This window comes from Prinia subflava, chromosome 3 (assembly GCF_021018805.1).
Source record: "Prinia subflava isolate CZ2003 ecotype Zambia chromosome 3, Cam_Psub_1.2, whole genome shotgun sequence".
NCBI lineage: Eukaryota > Metazoa > Chordata > Aves > Passeriformes > Cisticolidae > Prinia > Prinia subflava.
Window position 1 is genome coordinate 51,102,561 of NC_086249.1, and position 19,168 is coordinate 51,121,728.

The 19,168-nt window shown below is 42.0% G+C and overlaps 1 protein-coding gene across 1 annotated transcript in view; it reads right to left on the reverse strand.

Moving 5' to 3' along the window:
* The window catches only part of DIAPH3 (diaphanous related formin 3), a 202,368-nt gene extending 183,942 nt beyond the window's left edge, over positions 1-18,426 (reverse strand). Inside the window, exons 1-2 of the mRNA XM_063392194.1 lie at positions 17,967-18,426; positions 5,401-5,433 (exon numbers count right to left, since the gene is read on the reverse strand). Coding sequence (XP_063248264.1) covers positions 5,401-5,433; positions 17,967-18,116 — 183 coding nt within the window. The 5' untranslated portion in view covers positions 18,117-18,426. The remainder of the gene's footprint in view (positions 1-5,400; positions 5,434-17,966) is intronic.
* Between the last annotated feature and the right edge of the window lie 742 nt (positions 18,427-19,168).

Here is a 19,168-nt window from a genome sequence, read left to right on the forward strand (position 1 = left end):
CGGAGTTCAGATATGAAATATATACAGGTACAAAATAATCCTTTCCTGAGTGAAGGCATAAAGCCAAGAGTATTGCTAATGGCTTTTGCTCTTTTTCTGCGTGTTCTTTTCACTCTGCCTTATAGGTATGTAGGACAAAAAGTACTGCCACCCTTCATTTTCAAGTTCATGTTTTTGACTGCCTGCTATTTATATACTCAGTAAACACATTTTCACATCTGAAAAATCTGCTCAAGCACTACAGAATAGTTCAGTCTCCCAGACATTTTGCCAGTCATTTTAGTTACAGAAGCCAAAAGCTCAGTCACGAAAGTCTGCTGACAGATGACAAAGACTTAGGGGAACATTGACAACATCAGAATGAACAAAAGGAGAATACAAAGTGGAACAAATCCTGTGTCTTCACTTGAAATAATTATTATTCTTACTGGATAGCGAACAGACACGATGAACTGGGTTGCAACAACTTATTTCAGTACCTTCAGAACTTAAAGTAACCCACTTACCAGAAGAAATACTTCTCAGAAGATCAAAGAAGTTACTTCCAATGACTATGAGGCAAAGACCTCTTAACATATTTTTCCTTCTTGAAGCTCCAGAAGATTAAAAAAGTATATTCTTTCTTTGACAGTCAAATTGCTCTACAAGATTACCTTCTTAGTATGTGACAAATTCCACTGCTAGCAGTAGAGCTTTTAGGAAGAGCAAGACTTGCATTAACCAAGATACACAGAAGAATCCCTTTGATAAAATGACTTCTTACTCCTAATATGCTCAATCTCAGGGATTATTTTACCGATCTAAAATTTATAGAACTTAGACCTGTGCACAATCACATCCTAAATGCTTAGACAATATTTCACTCTGAATCTTATTTCTCTATATACTGAAAATTATACAGCCTTTCTAATCTTTAAAGCAGTTGCTATGAAATCAGTATAACTTGATGCTCTAAAGAATTTTAGTACGCTTTTCTCTTTTGTCTACATAAGATACCTTTTAATAAGATTCTGTTAATATGTAGGTTTAGTTAACCTTTCTGAGTTGTAGTCTCTCTCTCTCTCTGCCAATGCTGAGGCGGGCACGTCAGCAAACTGCATCTCAGGAAGTGGAAGATCCTTGCTCCAAAGGCAGGAGGGGACCTAAGAGACAGTGAAAATGGAGGCAGGTCCTTGCTCAGGGTGCCAGGTGAATCCCCTCCCAACCTACCAGAGGAGCTGTCCCAATACATCTGTTGTTTGTGAGCAGAGAAGGACTAGTGGGTGATGTGGTATGCATGGTGGCCATTTTGGGCACAGTGAGCACAAAATTGGTAAAGTTCTCAATTCTGAACAAAGTAAGAATGGGCACCAGCAGAACTGCCACTTTAGGTTTCTGGGAGGCAGACTTCAGCCTTTTTTATATATGACAAAGTCCCTTGGGAGTCAGTTCTGAAGGATAAAGAAGTCCAGGAAGGCTGGACATACTTTAAGAAGGAAAATTTTAAAGATACAGAAGCAGGCTGTCCCTATATGCCATAAGAAAATACAGTGAAGAAAAAGACCAGCCTGAAAAGAAAGAGAAAAAAATCACCTCTGGAAGGAGAATCAGATAACCTGGGGGGACTGCAAGGTGGGGACTACAAGGGTGTTGTAAGGTTATGTAAGGAGAAAAAGTAGAAGAGTGAAAGCCAAACTGGAACCTGGTCAGTGTTGTTACAGACAACAAAAGTTTCAATTAATGCCAGCAAAGTATGGCTATGGAGAATCTCCATCCTTTGCTGCTTGCAGAAGGTAGTGTAGTCATCCAAGGATGACAAAAAGGCTGAGATATTTAATATCTTCTTTACCTTAGTTTTTAATACCAAAAACATTTGTGCTCAGGAAACTCAACTCCCAGAGATGAAAGTTAGGGACAGGAAGCCAAGGGAAGCACCTACAATCAAAGAGGAAATGGCTAGTGATCTGCTATGCAAGTTAAACACCCACAGGTTTATGGGCCTGGATGGGATGCACCAGAGAATAATGAGGGAGCAGGTAAAAGAGCTCACCAATCCACTTTCAAACATTTATCAGTAGGACTGATCACCTGGAGAAGATTCAGTTGACTGGAAATTAGTAAATATAAAGCCCACCTAAAATAAGGATTGGAAAGATAATCCAAGGAACCACAGGCTGTCCAACTAACCCAGGTACCAGGGGAAGTCATGGAACAGATCATCCTGAGTGCCATCACACAGAATGTACAGGTCATCAGGCCCAGCCAACATGGGTTTGGGAAAGGCAGGTCCTGCTTGATCAACCTGATCTCCTTCTATAATCATTTGACCTACTCAGTGGATAAGGGAAAGGCTGTGGATGGTGCCTCCTTAGACTTCACTACAGTGTTTTGCACCATTTCCCACAGCATTCTCCTTGAGAAACTGGCTGCTCATGGCTGGGACAGGTGCATTCTTTGCTGGGTGAAACACTGTTTGGATGGCTGAAGCCAGGGAGTGCTAGTGAATGGTGTTACACCAAGCTGATAGCCAATCACAAGTGGGGTTCTCCAAGGCTCAGTATTGGGGCCAGTCCTGTTTAATATCTTCATCGGTGATCCGAACAAACAGATTAAGTGCTCTTGCAGTCAGTGTGCAGATGACATAGGGTGACAAGTGTTGATCTGCTGGAGGACAGGAAGGCTCGGCAGAGGAATCTGGACAGGCTGATCAATGGACTGAGGATCAGCAGCCTGATGTTCAATAAGGCCAAGTGCCAGATCCTGACCCTGGGTCACAAAACCCCTTGCAGAGGGACAGGCCAGGATCAGAGTGGCTAGAACATGGCCCAGCAGAAAAGAACCTGAGGGTGCTGGTTGACAGAGGCTGAACATGAGCCAGTGTATGCCCAGGTGGCCAAGAAGGCCAATGGCATCCTGGCCTGTATTGGAAATAGTGTGGCCAGTAGGACCAGGAGAGTGACCATCCCCCTGGTAATGCTCTGGTGAGGCTTCACCTCAAATCCTGTGTTCAGTTCTGGGCCCCTGTAAGAAAGGCATTGAGGTGCTGGAGTGTGTCCAGAAAAGGGCAATGCAGCTGGTGAAGGTAAGGTCTAGAAGTCAAGTCCTATGAGGAGCAGCTGAGGGAGCTGGGGATGTTTATGCTGAAGAAGAGGGAGCTCATAGGGATCTCACTGCTCTCTACACATACCAGAAAGAAGGTTTTAGCAAGGTGAGAGGTGGCCTCTTCTGCCATCTCAGATGAAAGGATGAGATGAAATGGCCTTAAGTTGCACCCTTAAGGGAGGTTCAGATTGGATATTAGGAAAAAAAAATCACTGGCAGAGTGGTTAGGCATTGGGATGAGTTGCCCAGGAGCAGAATGGAGTAACCATCGTGAAGCGTTCACGAGGAATCTGGATGTGGCACTTGACAGGGTTTCGGGCTGTTCATGGTGGTGCTATGTTGACAGTAGAACTACATGATCTTGAAGGTATCTTCCAACATTGATGATTCTGTGATTCTTGACTGTGGAACACTTGAGAATTTGATGTCTCAGCTACCTGCTTTCCACTCCCCTGTGGAGCAAGAATGCAATTGCCATCTTTGCAGATAGTAAACAAAACAGCTAAAGTAAGCACATCTGTAAAAAGCAAGGTTTTTCTGAACTTAATGAGGATTTGTTACCATAAGTAGACAATTCATCAGCATCTTACAAATAACTCAATTTAAACACTGAAAAGCAGTCTGCATTTTAGATTTTCAACATGCTGCTAACATTCCTGAATTAAAAAAAAAAAAAAAAAAAGTTCCTGGTCACCAACATAAAACTGTATTTGTAAGAAATGGGTTGGGAAATACAAATACTTCACAAAGCATAATGCAGCAGTAAGTTAATATGGAAGTGATTGCCCATGAGAAGAAAGGAAATATATTACTTCATTGAAAACTACAAAATCAAGTTATTTAAATCTTCAATTTCTTTATCTTCTCTTACTACAAATTTTGTCCCATTTTTGTCATTGTCCTAGAATGACACACAGAAAGAGTAAACAAAGAGAAAACTGAAATAGAGGGATAAAAAGTCTTCATTTGAAAGCATACCTTCATTCCAAGATGATGTTGGAAGTAAACAGAATATCCTCCTTTACATGTTGTAGTGTTGTAATTTTTTTCCTGTTAGCCTTTTGCTAAAGACCTGTCATTCCCCTTTTTAAAAATATATATTCATATGAACTATTTGGTACTATTCTGCAAATGAGGTTTTTATTACTCTGTGAGGGAGCCTTTGGCATGTTCTGACAAATTTAAGGAGTTGGGGAAAAGTTTGTTTACTACAGAGCTAACAGGTTTTTGTCCTTATTCCAAAAATCCACAATAAACCTGCTGACCTTTTGGGCTACGATTACAAGCTAGACAAGTCCAATAAGCTTTGTAAAGTACAAGTACAATACGGCAGCAGTCTAGCTTCTTTAACAAGAAAAAAAGCACCTCACAAAAACAAACAGCAAGATCTTGTGCATCCCAACTATAACCCTTACACAACACTATCAAAACTTGTTTTCTAGTTACCAAAAAATACTTTTCTTTCAAAAGGCTGATAGCATTTCCTTAGCTCTCCAAGATAAATGCAAGTTTATACAATCAAACTTGTATTATCAGCCAGTCAGACTCAAATCTCTTAATAACAATTTTCATCCAATGAAACTCTGCGTAAGAAATACAAACAAGATCATTTAAGTCAAACTAGGAGTGATAAGCATAAATCTCTCTGCACTTCAGCTCCCAGCTACACACAGAAGTACTTAAGCAAGAAATCTGTATAGCACTGAAGTCATAACAACTGATCCGTAGGTGATGACAAAACAACTTCCTAGGCAAATTCAAAGACTTTGTAAAATTATGTATTTTAAGAAAAAAATTATTATCCACAAAAGAATAGTACAGGCAGTGAAATAGGTAACTTCAAGAGCAAGGAAAAAAATCTGGTTTGTGCTTAGATATAGAACTTCATCTCTGATCAACTTTGAGAAACACTGTCAAACATGACACTGAATATACTTACGGTAGTTTGAACAAGCATTAATGAGTTTCACAGGCAAATGTTACTTTGTTAAACATGTTATTTTAAGCTAGCCATGCAGCCTAAGTAACTTCAATATTAAACATGCAATCACAGATTTTAACTATACTGCATGTAGATTGGCACAATTACCTGTGTCAGGCTCATTTAGCTGTGATTAGAGCATACTTGAAAGCCATCCATACATTTTTGCTACTCATACTGATTATGTTACAGGTAATTACCAGTTCAGTGAGACTTTGCTAATTAACTAAATTATCCTCAAAGTTAAGATATTTTCTTGTATTAGAAGGTTATTTCTATTGCACTAGCAGTAAGGTTATTTGCTTAGCACAGCCAAAGCAAAACTTAAGTTGTCTTACCACATCATCTGTCAGTGTCTTGATATTTAAGTGCTGTAAATCAAACAGAAAAGCAGTCACATCAAAATTGTTGAATAAAAAAAAAAAAGTTCAGTTATAGTTACTTTTATTCAAAATCACATGCAAGTTAAACAGTGTTGAATCCTGACACTTGAAATGAACTAAGTTTCTTGGCAAGTTGTACCTTGCTGCTTTACAATGTACAGTAATTTGTACAGATTTTAAAAATCTTCCATTTGATCCTCCAACAGAATACCAGAAGACTATGAACTAAGCACAGCTTGAAACAAGTTGTGTTTTATTCTATTTCATAACTAAATTATATTTTATAGCTAAATATACAGATGACCTGTTCAAAATTCAGCTACTAGACGTGTCTTCTCAAGATGGCTGTGGGGACACCACCAACAAATCATCCAGAATTTCAAACTCTACAGAAGAACACAGAGCTCCTCAAAAGCTCAAAACTATCCATCAAGCTGCAAATGCAAGCTACTCACATCGTTGAACAGTGTCAAGTAATGCCTCTGTGGCAAGCAGAACATGAACTTGTGAGCAAAAACTGAACTAGCCATTTAAGAATAGTAGCATCCGAAAAACCTATAGATCACTCAAAACAGCAGTTTCTGAACTAACATTTTTCTCTCCACTGCACATTTACAAACACAGCAAGTGCTAGGATGTACAGCTTTTGCACAAAACCAAAGAGCAGCACAGAACACTGGTGACTGATGAGTGAGTGTTGCAGGGATCCCATGTAACATTTTTATGAAGAGGTTGAGAACAGACTTGGTAGGAAAATATCAAGAAAGTGAAGTCACATACTTATTGAGATAGACTCTTACCCTTCTCTTAGACTCCCCTCTCTGCCTAGAATGCACGGCTTGGCGACAGCTACAGCAGTTGTCAATGACTATATCCTAATTAACTAGACTTGGAAACTCTTCACCAAGTCAACAATAATTGGCTATCACTCTCTACAACAACCTGAAGGGAGACTATAGCAAGGTGAGGGTCAGTCTCTTCTCCCAGTTAACAAGCAATAGGACAAGAGGAAACGGCCTCAAGCTGCATCAGTGAAGGTTAGCTTGGATATTAGGAAAAAATTATTCACTGAAAGAGTAGCCAGGCATTGGAACTGGCTGCCCAGGGAAGTGGACAACATCCCTGGAAGCGTTCAAAAGACATGCAGAGATGCAACGCTTGTGTTTGGCAGTGAAAGTGGTGGTGCTAGGTTAATGATGACGATCTCAGAGGCTTCCAACTTTAATGGTTCTATGATTGTAATCGCTACTTCTAACATCTTCTCTGGCTCATCCCTCAGAATTAAAGAACAATTTAAGTCAAATATTATCACACAATAGCTCTAGTCTGAACAGTGTCAAGAAACTGAGGAAGAAGTGTCTGATGAATGGTTATGAAGTTAAAAATAAAAGACAAATGAGGTGCAAGGAAACACAGTATTCAGTGACACACTAAGTTCTACTATCAAAAAAAAGTTTAAAAAGGTGCTAGGTCACTACTGAACCTTTATGGTAATTCCATTCCATGTTCTAATAGGTGAGGATTTGTAATAAATGAAAACAACAACTAAGTGAAAATACTGCAATCCAGCCAGGAAACTGAAGCTCTGTATCCCAGTCTTCTCACTGGTGTTTTCCTGCCACAGTGGTAGATCAGACTTTTGCCCCACATATTGCTATGGAACTGGTGTTTCTTACTTGTTCTCCCCATTCTACTAAATATCTACAAGGACAGTAAAAGTGTTAACCAATGTCATTTGCAAAAGCTCATGACTTTGCATTTAGCAAGGTTTGGTATAATACTATCCTTGAGTGAGCAAAACTGCAAGAAAAAACACTAACATATATGGTCTGACACTGCAAATAGGTAGAGAACATGAAAATTTATTCCTTTTTCATACAGATGACTTAAATCACTAACCCTTAAGCAACGCACAGATACCATCATGGAGCTCTTCTAACATGGCAGGAGATTACATAACCTGCTTAGAATGAAAACCACCTGCGTTCTATGCTTTGAGTGGAAATTCAAGATTCATGTCAAACTCATGTACACTCCACTAAAAAAAATGCAGGAAAGCAACAACATCAGGTTTCATTTCCCCTTAAGAACAGACATTGGATATTTTGCAATTGCTCCATACAAGACACCATCATCATGCAGATAACCAGGCAATTTCAGATTCAGGTTTTGTTCTTTGAAAACAACAAAAGTTACTGGGACAGTTCAAGCCACTATTTTACTTTTCATTTAAGTTGTGAGATTCAGCGGTGCAATTTACAATGATAACAAGTGAAAACTTTACCATTTTGTGTATCACAACACCTCACTGACCCAAGCCATCTGACTAATTAGTGAAAAAAGACTACCACACAACCAATTAAGGACATCATAATGGTATAACAAACTAGATATACTGATGAGTCTTCTCTCAAAATCTTCGTCTCACTGGATACCTAGAGTATGGAAGCCTAAAAATACTAGCATTTCTTTCATAAAAAGTTGTGGAGTCTAGTTTGAAAGCAAGTGTTAAAAGCAGGTTCTTACGTAAGAATCTACTTAACCAGCACTAAATAGCAACACTGGTGACGTATTTAGAGACTTCCTTTATAAAGGAGAAGAAACTTCATGCAAACTACAACCTAATGTTCAGCTCTCTCAGCATTCCCATATTAAAAGGCTGAATGACTTGCTGTAAGACATCTCTAAAGATTTTAGTAAACTTTATGTTATAATGCTTCTCAGTCAGAGGAGTTAATTAAAATAGAACTGGGGTTCTCATTTTCCCCTCTCCCTCACCATGTCCTTCTCTTCTGGCAAGGCTGTACAAAATAAAATTAGTTGACAGCTTTACAGGTCTTCTACAGCATTCAAGGATACAGGGATGTGGAACATTATATGTGATCTTAACAGCAACCACCAGAACGAAGAAACTTACCACACTGGATCTTTTGACGGCATTACATTTAGAGGAGTGCTGTGACTCAAGAACAAGAGCATATTTTCATTCTTGACTAGCCAAACAAAACAAATGCATTTCTAGTAAGGGGGAAAATAACTACACCGGGAGTCAGGTAAAGAGCAGATAGAGAATGGAATGCTTTACACAGGGACATACTTCTGTGTTTAGGTTCAGATACACCATTCTGCTCAAGTGAGCAGGCTGCCTTAAACACAGGCCCACAAAAGTAGATAAATATGACTTAAGTATATTATTCCTATAATATTCAATCACTGCTAAAAACACTAAGCATTTTATAGAACACTGCTTTGCAATGGATGAAAATATTTATACGCTATTCTGAGCCTTCAATTAAGTACTCTACAATAACAAAATGATTGATTTGAAAGCACAGGAACTATGTACAAGTATTCCTCTAGTCTCTATCATGTAGAAAGTAGATATGTAAAACTGAAAAACAAATAATATTTTAAGTATGCTGTCCTTGTGTTTTCTAGTCAGAGATATACAAAAGCACGAAGAAATTAAAGAGTTAATTAAGGCAGTTCAGAAGGAGAAAATTATCAGTAGCACCTACATTTAGAAAAGCAGAAGTAACATCATTGCTTAGTCTGCAGCTATACAAACACTTTCATGAATTAATTTTTTTAATTGCACTCTTCAACGTAACAGTTCTTAGTCTAGGACATGGAGGAAGAGGTAATTTTGGTTTGCAATTGAGTAGAAACTGTTCACTTAAAGCTAAGTCAAATGAAAAAGAAATGCACAGGTGTCATTTTCGAAGAAAGTAAGCAATCTGGCAGAATTACCCCTTATGGGAGATGATGTCCCTCAGGCACACTGTTAACTAACCAATGTCATGAGACAGAGGATATACACACACATGCAGCATGTGGTACAGTGTTCGTTATGAGCTGGCAAAACTCCAAGGATAGTGAGAGTCTTAAACAGAAGCTGAAAGGTACAACAGGATACAAGGGCTGAGTTTCCCAACACAAGCACAGCAACAAGATGACTGCTCTCAAAGAGTATTGAGTCTGTTGAAAAGGTCGCACATGATGAAGACACGTGTGATGCAACTTTCACACCACCCAGCTAAAGGAAGCCAAATACTATTTGGCCTCATATACATTCACAGTAAAGAATCTTATTGTCATACTGATGCCCAAAAACTAGGCAAGAAAACTGTACTAAACAGTATACAGCCTATAGAGCAGGTATTTGTTTATTCGACACCAGGAGTGTCCAGGGGGATAGCTCCACCAGAAACTCACTCCTCCATTCTTCACACAAAACAAGCTTTTATACTTTTTTTTACTTAATGCGCACATTATACTTTCCTAACCTTCATATTGTAACATATTTTCTAATTACACAATTACGTAAGCCCTTGTAGCACATGCGTGGTTTCTGCACAAGCCTCCTGGTGGTTGTTTTGGATGAAGGCTCCGAAGTCTTCCTCGGCTTGAACTTTTCACCTTTGTTCCTGCGCATGCTCAATAAGCTTGTCTGCTCAAACAGCCAGTGGCTAGCTTTCTGCAGTTAGCTTGTTCTGCTAAATTTGCTGATTTCTTAACAGTGCTTCATTCCCACACACTGTTACAAAGTAACTACTTTCCGCATAGCTACAGATTTTGCACAGTTCAAGCATTATCTCGTTGCCTCGGCATCAAAAGGAAGGAGGGGAGGAGGGGGCGAGCCAGGGAGGGTGATGGGGCAGCAATATTATCTTGTTGCTCAGGTATCAATACACAAGATGACGATCTTACACTGCAGATCCAAACAGCAGTGCATACTTGAAGTTCATCTGCTAGACAGAATTTAGTAACTTCAGGGATGGTCTATATAATTACCCCAGTCAAGTCGAGGTAGAGACAATGAAGCAAAGCAAAGCAATGACAAATCCCACTTAATTGGATCAACAGTACTAGACTGATCTTTTGTATCATTACATCTCTTTCCCTACCTTTACATATCCATATTTAAAGATGAAATTCTCTCTAGCTGTAGTACAAGCAGTTCAGGCAAATAGGATCAAAATTCAGAATGACATCTCACATGGGACTCAGATCTCATATCTTCAGCATTTTTTCCACCACCCCTAAAGGTCCATTCTCTGGTCTCAGGGTTGCTGTTCCCTGAGATTCTCCTTGGGGTTGCTGTCCCCCGAGGTACATAGGGCTTTCGAGCTTTTCTTGCCCGAAAGGTCCCACTCCAGAGCCAGAGAAGACAAGCTGAGTCCGCCAGTGCGTGTTTCCAAGGTTGTTTATTCTTCATTATCTCTCAGTTCTTTCCCAGCAGAGCAGGACACGCGGCGGACTGGGCGGATCAGAGAGCCCTGCACCTTATGTACGGTACCCTTGACCCAACCACTGTCCAAAACGTACTTTTTATTTACAAAATCTTACCAATACTTACTACCTATGTAAACGTATCATTTCTACTCTAAATCAATCCTTGTGATACAACTCAACAGAAAATGGGAGATGAGAACCAGAACAAGGAGGACAGGACCACTCCCCGATTCATCTTGCCTCTTCAGACCCATATACTAAAAATCCTAGATTCTACATTCACACTCTGTGATAAACTAACTACTAGTTATTTTGAATTCTCTTGGCTTGTGATTCTTCATACAATGTGGGCATTCACTCCCATAGCCAAGGATCAGAGGCAGTGTCCTGCTGGGCTCTGTGTGAGGCTGGTTGACCCCCTTGTACAGATCCCAGACCCCCCTGTTCGGTCTCCAAACCCTCCAGGGTGGCCAGAGGGATGTCCTGGACTCTGACACTCTAGAACCAATGAAGACTAGCCTAGTACAGTATTGAGAATAGTTTTTATCATCAAAGAGTTTGGACACTTTACCAAAAGGGGCAGAATCTAAATACTCCACAAGTGGTCTTTCACCATGGCATAAGCACAAAGTGATGTTGCTCATCTAACTTTCTGAATGCAAGCAGATTGTTTAAAGACAGATTCTTCGGTACCTGAACTCAGATCACGCCTGGCAGGGATGGGATTGTTAGTCGGACACAAAGACCAACTAAATATATTTTAATCATAAATGGAAGCAGAAGACAGACGAAGTATAGTGTCACACACCCCAATATGAGAGGGGTTTTAGGCATGCAACATAACAGGATGTCAGGCAACTAAACAACAACTTCAACATGCATATCCTCCACCACCTTGAAGTACTTCAATTTACGAAAGAAAATAAAAAACTCACAGTTCAGATCTTTTGGGACATTCAGTTTTGCCTTTTTTTACAGATGAAAACAAAGAAACAAACCCATTTATAATAACATCTCCAAATCACCATGCACATGCACAGGTTCTTTGATAAATTACAAAGACCTTCCAGCCTGCATGTGGCTATGAGAAAAGAAAAAAAAAATGGAAAAAAGGAAGGCTTAACCAAGAGGAGTTTTAGAAGAACCACATAGCTTACACCTGAACACTGAAACAAGACTAACGAAGACTAGGGATGTTCATATAATCACACAACCCCCTCTGCATCTTTGTAAATTTTGCAGTGAGCAAGAACACATTGCCATTAATATTATCACCAAAAAAAGATTCACCACTAGCTGTTTTTTCCCCCAAAGGACATTCTCCAGCAGAAACACAAGTAGAAGACCAAATCAAGGACTGAAGGAAACCTGTAGACTCAGAGAAAAGTTAATTGCATGATTACAGTGAACACTATCACTGTAGGATCTCCTTTGTAACAATATTCCTTCAGTAATTTTGCAACCTCAGTCTAAAAACGCAATTTACACACTGCATAGCATTTCTTGCTTTTAATTTCCAATGTACTACTTCAGCACTTAGATAATGGTTTTATCACACACTCTGTCTTGCTGCTTGTAGAGAGAAAATCTGGAAAGTGATCAGGAGCAAAACTACCTTAACACAACAGGTTCTATCTACACAGTGATATTCTTTAGGCATTGATGAGTTAAACTCAAAATCGGTGCTTACAGGTAAGTCATATAACAAAGTGCTAGAACACAGCACTAAAATATAATATCATAACCCACAGCATTAATTCATGCCAACAAAAGTAACAGCATGAGGAATTTACAATTTTACAAAGCTGCGATAAAGTGTTTTAGGTAACATCTGTTTAGCAATCATTTCTTTAAAAGACTAATTTAGATTCAAGGTCTTACACTGCAGCATAACTGCAGCAATAATTCAGTCACTTTGTAATTAAAGATATTGACACAGATTGGTCTTACCTTTCTACTCTATGCCAGAGAAATGGAAGTGCTTTTCCTCTTAACTACATCTTTCTTTGATTTATAGACACTGTTAAACGCAACTGTTAATTTGTCTATTTTTAACAGATTGGTGTAAACAAGAAACCCTTCTTGACTCATAAATTTCATAAAGAACTTAATCAAAAACATAATCTGAAAGTCACTGAAGTCAGGTCAGTGGTATACTGAAATTAATAGAAACACCTCTAATTTGGGCTAGAAATTGAAGTTGATCCTTAAGGACTAGTGTCTACAGGATGTAATATCAGTAAAGTGCAGTTGGAAGTCACATAATGTAGCATTCACTGTAATGATTTCCAAACATTTCTAAGGTGAGGGGGGGAATCAAGGAGAGGAAGAGGCAAAAAATTGCTTTTTACCCCACCGTGCCCCAGCAGATTTCAGAAGTTTCTTGCTCAATGTACACATAGAGAACAGCTACACTATCTGCCATCCTTCAATAGATTTCCTCTTTTTACAAGGTCCTAAACCACACAGGTGGATGGATGCATGAGCTTTCAACAAGCTGAAGTACCACAGAAATTCTTTTACCCTTTTAAAAGTCCCATTCTTCTAAAAACTTGGACCTGCTGAACAAAGTCAGGTTTGTATATGCTTCAAAATGAACTATCACTCCTTGAAAAAAAAAGTTTAAAATGATTCTGCAAAAGAACCAAGACAACTGAGGCTTAAAACTCATTCACTTCTTCTGAGAAGTTAGTTTATTCAGAGAGTCCTTCAAGGCCTCATTTGACAGGGCTAAAGCGTTACAGTGGCTGATTCCAATGCCTCTTTCTCTCCTCTCCACCCCTCATATGCAGTGGCTCTTAAAAAACAGTATTTTCCTCTGTCAAAAAAGAATTTTCTTTAGAAGGGAGAAAAAAAAGGAGGTGCATCTTGTCACCTTTGTCAACCAGCTATTCAATTTCACCTCAAAGTTTGTAAGGGAATCAAATTATTTTTCAGATTAGCATATCTGCTATGACAGATCAATATGTTGCATTGACTGGAAGGGTCCAACCTGGAACTTATCTTCAAGCCTTGAACACTGAGAAATATTACATTCACATAAGCTCTACTTCTTGAGGTCAATAAATCTAACAGCTAACTTAATTTGACAAACATACACAGATAGAAATATAATGGAGGTAACATAAGGGATGGCACTCTGAGTACCCCAAACAGAGAAGACTGCACCAGATTACAAAGCGACCAAAGGGGTGAGAGCCAGGCTTTACACATTCTGACACAAAACTAATTTAACTAATAAAATTACATTCAAGATGTATTACGGAAACAGATGCAAAGAAGTCAAGTTGGAAAATACATCAAGTCCCAGTCATAAACCAAACACTGCAAGGTCCATCACTTAAACACATCCTTAAGTGCCAGATCTTTTAAACATCTTACAAGATGATGACTCAAACACTTCTCTGGGCAGCCTCTTCCAGTGCTTGACCACCCTTTCAGTGAAGAAAGTTTACTTAATACCCAATCTAAACCTCCCCTGGTGCCACTTGAGGCCCTTTCCTTTTGTTCTGTCACTTGTTACTGGGGAGAGGACACAGACACCCACCTCACTACAGCCTCCTTCCAGGCAGTTGTAGAGAGCAACAGGGTCAGCCAGTGAGTTAATGGCACACCTAGAGTACAATCCACGTTCAATCCATAATTCTTCACTCCCCATCAACATTCAAGGATAAAATCTTTGCTTTAAAACATTATTTAAAGATGAAAAAATAGGTCTATCATTAGGGTGAAATGCTTTTGAAAACTGCAATTTGACAAAGCATTCTCATGAACTAAGGACATTCTCATCTATCCCTGCTTAAAGAGAAACTGGGCAGGGGAACAGGAAGAGGCCAAAATTTAAAAAAAAATCAAAACCCACACCTACCTAGAAGACTGTGGTAGTGTGTTTTTATTTATGAATTCTTTGAATGGTTGGTCCTTACTCTCCCATCAAATGGACGGTTTCACTCAAAGTTATCTCCTCCCTCTCCGGGTTATCAGGCACTCCCCAAACCCTGCCCCTCTTTCCAGAATGTCCCATGGCAATCCTCCCTTGAACCAACATCCTGCCGGTTACCTCACCTATGTGGTTGTCAGTCTATGTTTATTCCTTCCCCCAGTTCTGGAGAGTTCTGCGTTGTGGGATGCCCCATTGGGTTGTTCAAACTGCGCTATCTCCCTGTGTTCTCCCATTGGCCCTCATTTTTAAGTACCGCCTTCAGCTCCTCCCCTGTTTGTCCCTCACTGGTTGGTGTACTCGCCCCTTGTTCCACCCCTGCTTAAAAGATAGGCTCACAAGCCCTGGGACCGCCTTCTGTCTGTGACTCCCTGAGGAACAGAGCCTCTCACACTCATACCAAAGACCCCTCTCTTTTCTTTTATCTTGCTCCTCGGCAGTTGACATCCAAAGCACCTTTCCTTTCAGAGCAGCCCCTGCTCTACTGCCATCCTGATCGGTAGTGGTTGGGAAGCGGCTACTCTTGACATAGTCCAGGAAGGGGCTAGCCAGTGGTCTTCCAAAGCACTATGTCAAGAAGATGATTATATACCCTATAAAACTGAGTCACAACCCCAAATTCAACCCCCTCTATTTTCTGTAGCCGTGACCTCAACACTGTGACCTCAAAAAAAGCAGTCAGCTGATACTCATATTGAAACATTATCAAAATCATCCTTGCATAACCTGAGAACCCTAAACATATGCCCAACAAGCTCACCTGCACCAAAGAAAAGGCCTTCTTTCACTGAAAATATGAGATTTCATGTAAGACAAAAAGCCTTAATAGCTTTTATCATATATCTGTGTTCTACACCCTATAAACAATTGTACTGCCATTTTAACACATAGCTAGCAAAACTGAACATGATGGCAACACACTACTTTAATTCCGTGTTTTAGCACATAATTACAGGAAAAAATGAAAACTATTGTGAAATCTGCATAAGAACTTGGCAATTAAAGTATCACTAATAAGTAAAACTTCTTGACCCAGAGCTCTTATCAGTCGCAAACACATAAAAATCCATGTCTCTCTCTCACGAAAGGAATAATCCAACCCTCAAATCATACAGCAACAACACTATCCAATCTCTTACCGTGGCCAGACCACACAGGGTCCTCACAGACCATATACTAAAGCATGTTGTAAAAGACTGGGAAGATCTAGTGTCACAAGACATTTTGGGATACCTGTGGGTGGGGAGAAGGGGGCCTTGCCCTGGTAAGATGAGGCTGCCCTGCTCTGCACATACCCCCCACTCCAGGGGCCTGTATCCCAACCCCAAAGCAGCTGCCAATCCCTGACACAGAGGAGGCAATGCTCTACACCCAGACTCTGGAGCCCCCAATCCAGCTCCTGAGTGGCCCAACAAACCAGAAGTCCCATCTGGGGGACTACCCCATAAGGCTAAGGGGTATTTAAAGCTGAACACAAGGCAAGCTCTTCATGACCCTACCGCCTCTTGGAATTTCTATGAGCTGAGCACTGCTGGAACTCAGCAGCTGGTAGCTATATGCATCCTTTCCTATATCTTTTCTGTCTTCCCCTCCTTTTAATTCCCTCTTGGAATTTTTGAGTAACTTAAAACCAAACAGGTTTAAAGTTTGCCAAGTCGAATGGGCTAAGTTAATGCTTTGAGATGCATTTTATGTTGATTGAATGTTGCACTAAACCTTTTGCCAAAGTTCTTTGATTTTCTGAGGTTGCCAGTAAAGCCTTTTTTGTTGTTTTCACCTCTTGAGAATATCTTGTTGCTACTTCTCCTGTGCATCTAACTCAGACTACAGGAACAACCGTAAGCCCTTTTAAAAGCCTCATCAAGTGAGGGGGCTTACACGTGTCCAGCCATGTCACCTGCATGACTAAAATGTGCATGTCCCCAATGGATACGTGGCCAGGAATGAAGCCAAGCAAATAGCTCTTGGTCAGTTTCATATATGCCCATTCTAACATGTAGAAAAAGGCACAGGGACATGGAGCAAACAGCAGTCTCTGAAGCCACAGTACAAAAAGATTGCAGCAAACAGGAATATTCCAGGAGCAAACTGTGACCTTCCAGAACAGGTCTGGCCAGCCTGTTTGATACCTCTTATTGGCTAACTTTTTTGAACCTGTGCACAAGTACCAGACATTCAAGTACTGAATGTAACACAAACAACACCTTAGAATCAAGAGTCTAATGTAAGTGTTATTGTATCTCTTCTGTAATTATGTAATAAATACATTTTAGATCAGGTGGGCTCAGGGACACCTGAACAAAGACCAACATGCATCACCTAAATATGAGCATAGGGTGCATCTCCGCTGCATGTAGCAGATACTCCCTGAAAGAAGGTTGTATCCAGATGGGAGTCAGTCCCTTCTCCTAGGCAATCAGCAACAGGATAAGAGGACAGTCTTAAAATGCACCAGGGGACGTTTAGGTTGGACATTATGAGGAATGTCTTCACAGAAAGGGTGATTAGACATTGGAATGGCCTGCCCAGAGAGGTGGTGGAATCACCATCCCTGGAGTGTTTAAGGAAAGACTGAACATGGCACTTGGAGCCATGACACACGGTGGTGTTTGGTCATAGATTAGACTCGATGATTCCAGAGGTCTTTTCCAACCCAACAGATTCTGTGGATACAGGGCCTGTAGAATATTTGCTGGTCCCAGCTGTAATGCTTGGAAATTTCACGACATCCAAAAAAACCCTGGTTATTTCTGGGTACTCTTTTGTTAGAGCACATCTTGCAGACACATTATCTCGTGAACAATTATAAGCCATCTTGAGTTTCCCAGCGTGCCAGCCAAAAGCTTGTAAAAGCAGGCATACGGAGGAGAACTTTACTATGTCTTTTAAATTCAAATATCGTTTTTCCACTGTAGAGTTTATATCACTAAAGTTTAGAAAAAAAAGAACAAACAAAATAACACCGCAATCCTATTAAAAGTAACACCCTTTAAGGGCTGGAAGTCTGTTCTACACTCCCTTTCCACCCACAGCTGTCACGCAGCAAGTAAAGGCAATGAAGCCTTGTGACGAAGCGTTCGGGAGAGACCTGGAAAATTGCTGCATCCTTTCACAGGGGCAAGCAAGAGGCGAGCTGGACCAGGCGAGACCAGCTTTCGAAGCCCAGATGAACTTGATGGCGCCACATATTCCCACTCAGTGCGCCGGCCTCGGGAGGCCCCAGGCAGTGACTGGCCCGGAGGGGACGGCGGGGAGAGACGGAGGTGTCACCGCACGGCCGGGCCCCCTCGGCAAAGGCAGGCCCCGCTCCTCGGACACCCCCGCCGCGGGACTGGCTCGTACTTACGAATTTGGGCTTCCTGTTGTCCGCCGCCTCCTCGGGGCCGCCGGCGCTCCCGGTGCCCGGCGGGCCCTTCCGACGGAGCCCCTTGTTCTCCCGCCCGCCGCGACCCGGCGGCGAGGACGGGGCGCAGTAACGCGGCCGCGGCGGCTCCATGGCCGCGCACGGGCGAGGAAGGGAGAAGGGCAGGGGGGAGCGCGGCCCGCGATGGGGCCCAGGCCCGGCGGCCCCGGCCGAGCTGGGCACCTGCGATTAGCGCGGCTTAGCTGGGCTCGGCCAGTCAGGGCGCCGCGGGGGGAGGAGCGGGGCTCGGCGCTAAAGCCGCGGCCTCACCGCAGCGCAGGATTTAGCGAGGAGAAGCCCCTAATCCCGCCACGCCCGAGCCGCGCGGGGCCCACGGCCAACTCCCAACGGCCGGGGCTGGCGCAGCGTCCCGCCGAACGAACCTCCCGCCGTCCGAACCGTCCCGCCACTGCCGGCGCCGCCCTCGCCCGCCCGCCCCGGCCAATCCGCGCCGGCACGGCGGGAGCGGCGCCCTCCGGTTGGCGGGAGCGGTGCCCGTCTGCGGTGAGTCAGCGGCTCCCGCCGGGCCCCGCCGCACTCCGGCCCGCCCCGGCCCGGCCCGGCCCGGCCCGCCCCGCCGGACCGCGCGTGCCCCCGCGCAGCGCGGGGCGCCCGGGGGCAGCGGCCGCAGGGAACGGGACGGTCCCGCAGGGCTGAGGTAACGCCGCCTCTGAGGTACACACACACAGAGGAAGGGAGAGTTTGTTTCCTTATCGTGCAAATCCTGTCTTCTCTGCATCCTGTCTGTCCAGGATCGGAACACGGGGCGGGTCCCTCACCTCTTGGGCCTAGGATGCCGATTTCCAACAAGAGGCTTTGTTAAAAACTCCGATTCCATAACGTTTGACAGGTGAAAAGTGCTTCATCCATTTCTATATGACCTTTGTATATAATTAGAGCACTGGTTTTTATATGTAAAAATACATTTTTATATAGAGTCTTAGAATCATCAGGTTTGGAAGAGACCTTTTCGGTCATCCAATCCAAAAATACAAATCATCCAGCACCAGATCCAGATGCCTCTTAAACACCTCCAGGGATGGTGACACCATCACCTCCCCAAGCAACCTATTCCAATGCCTGCCCATCTGAACAGTGAAAAAAAAAATTCTAATCTGTTATAAATACCAGGACAATTTATTTCC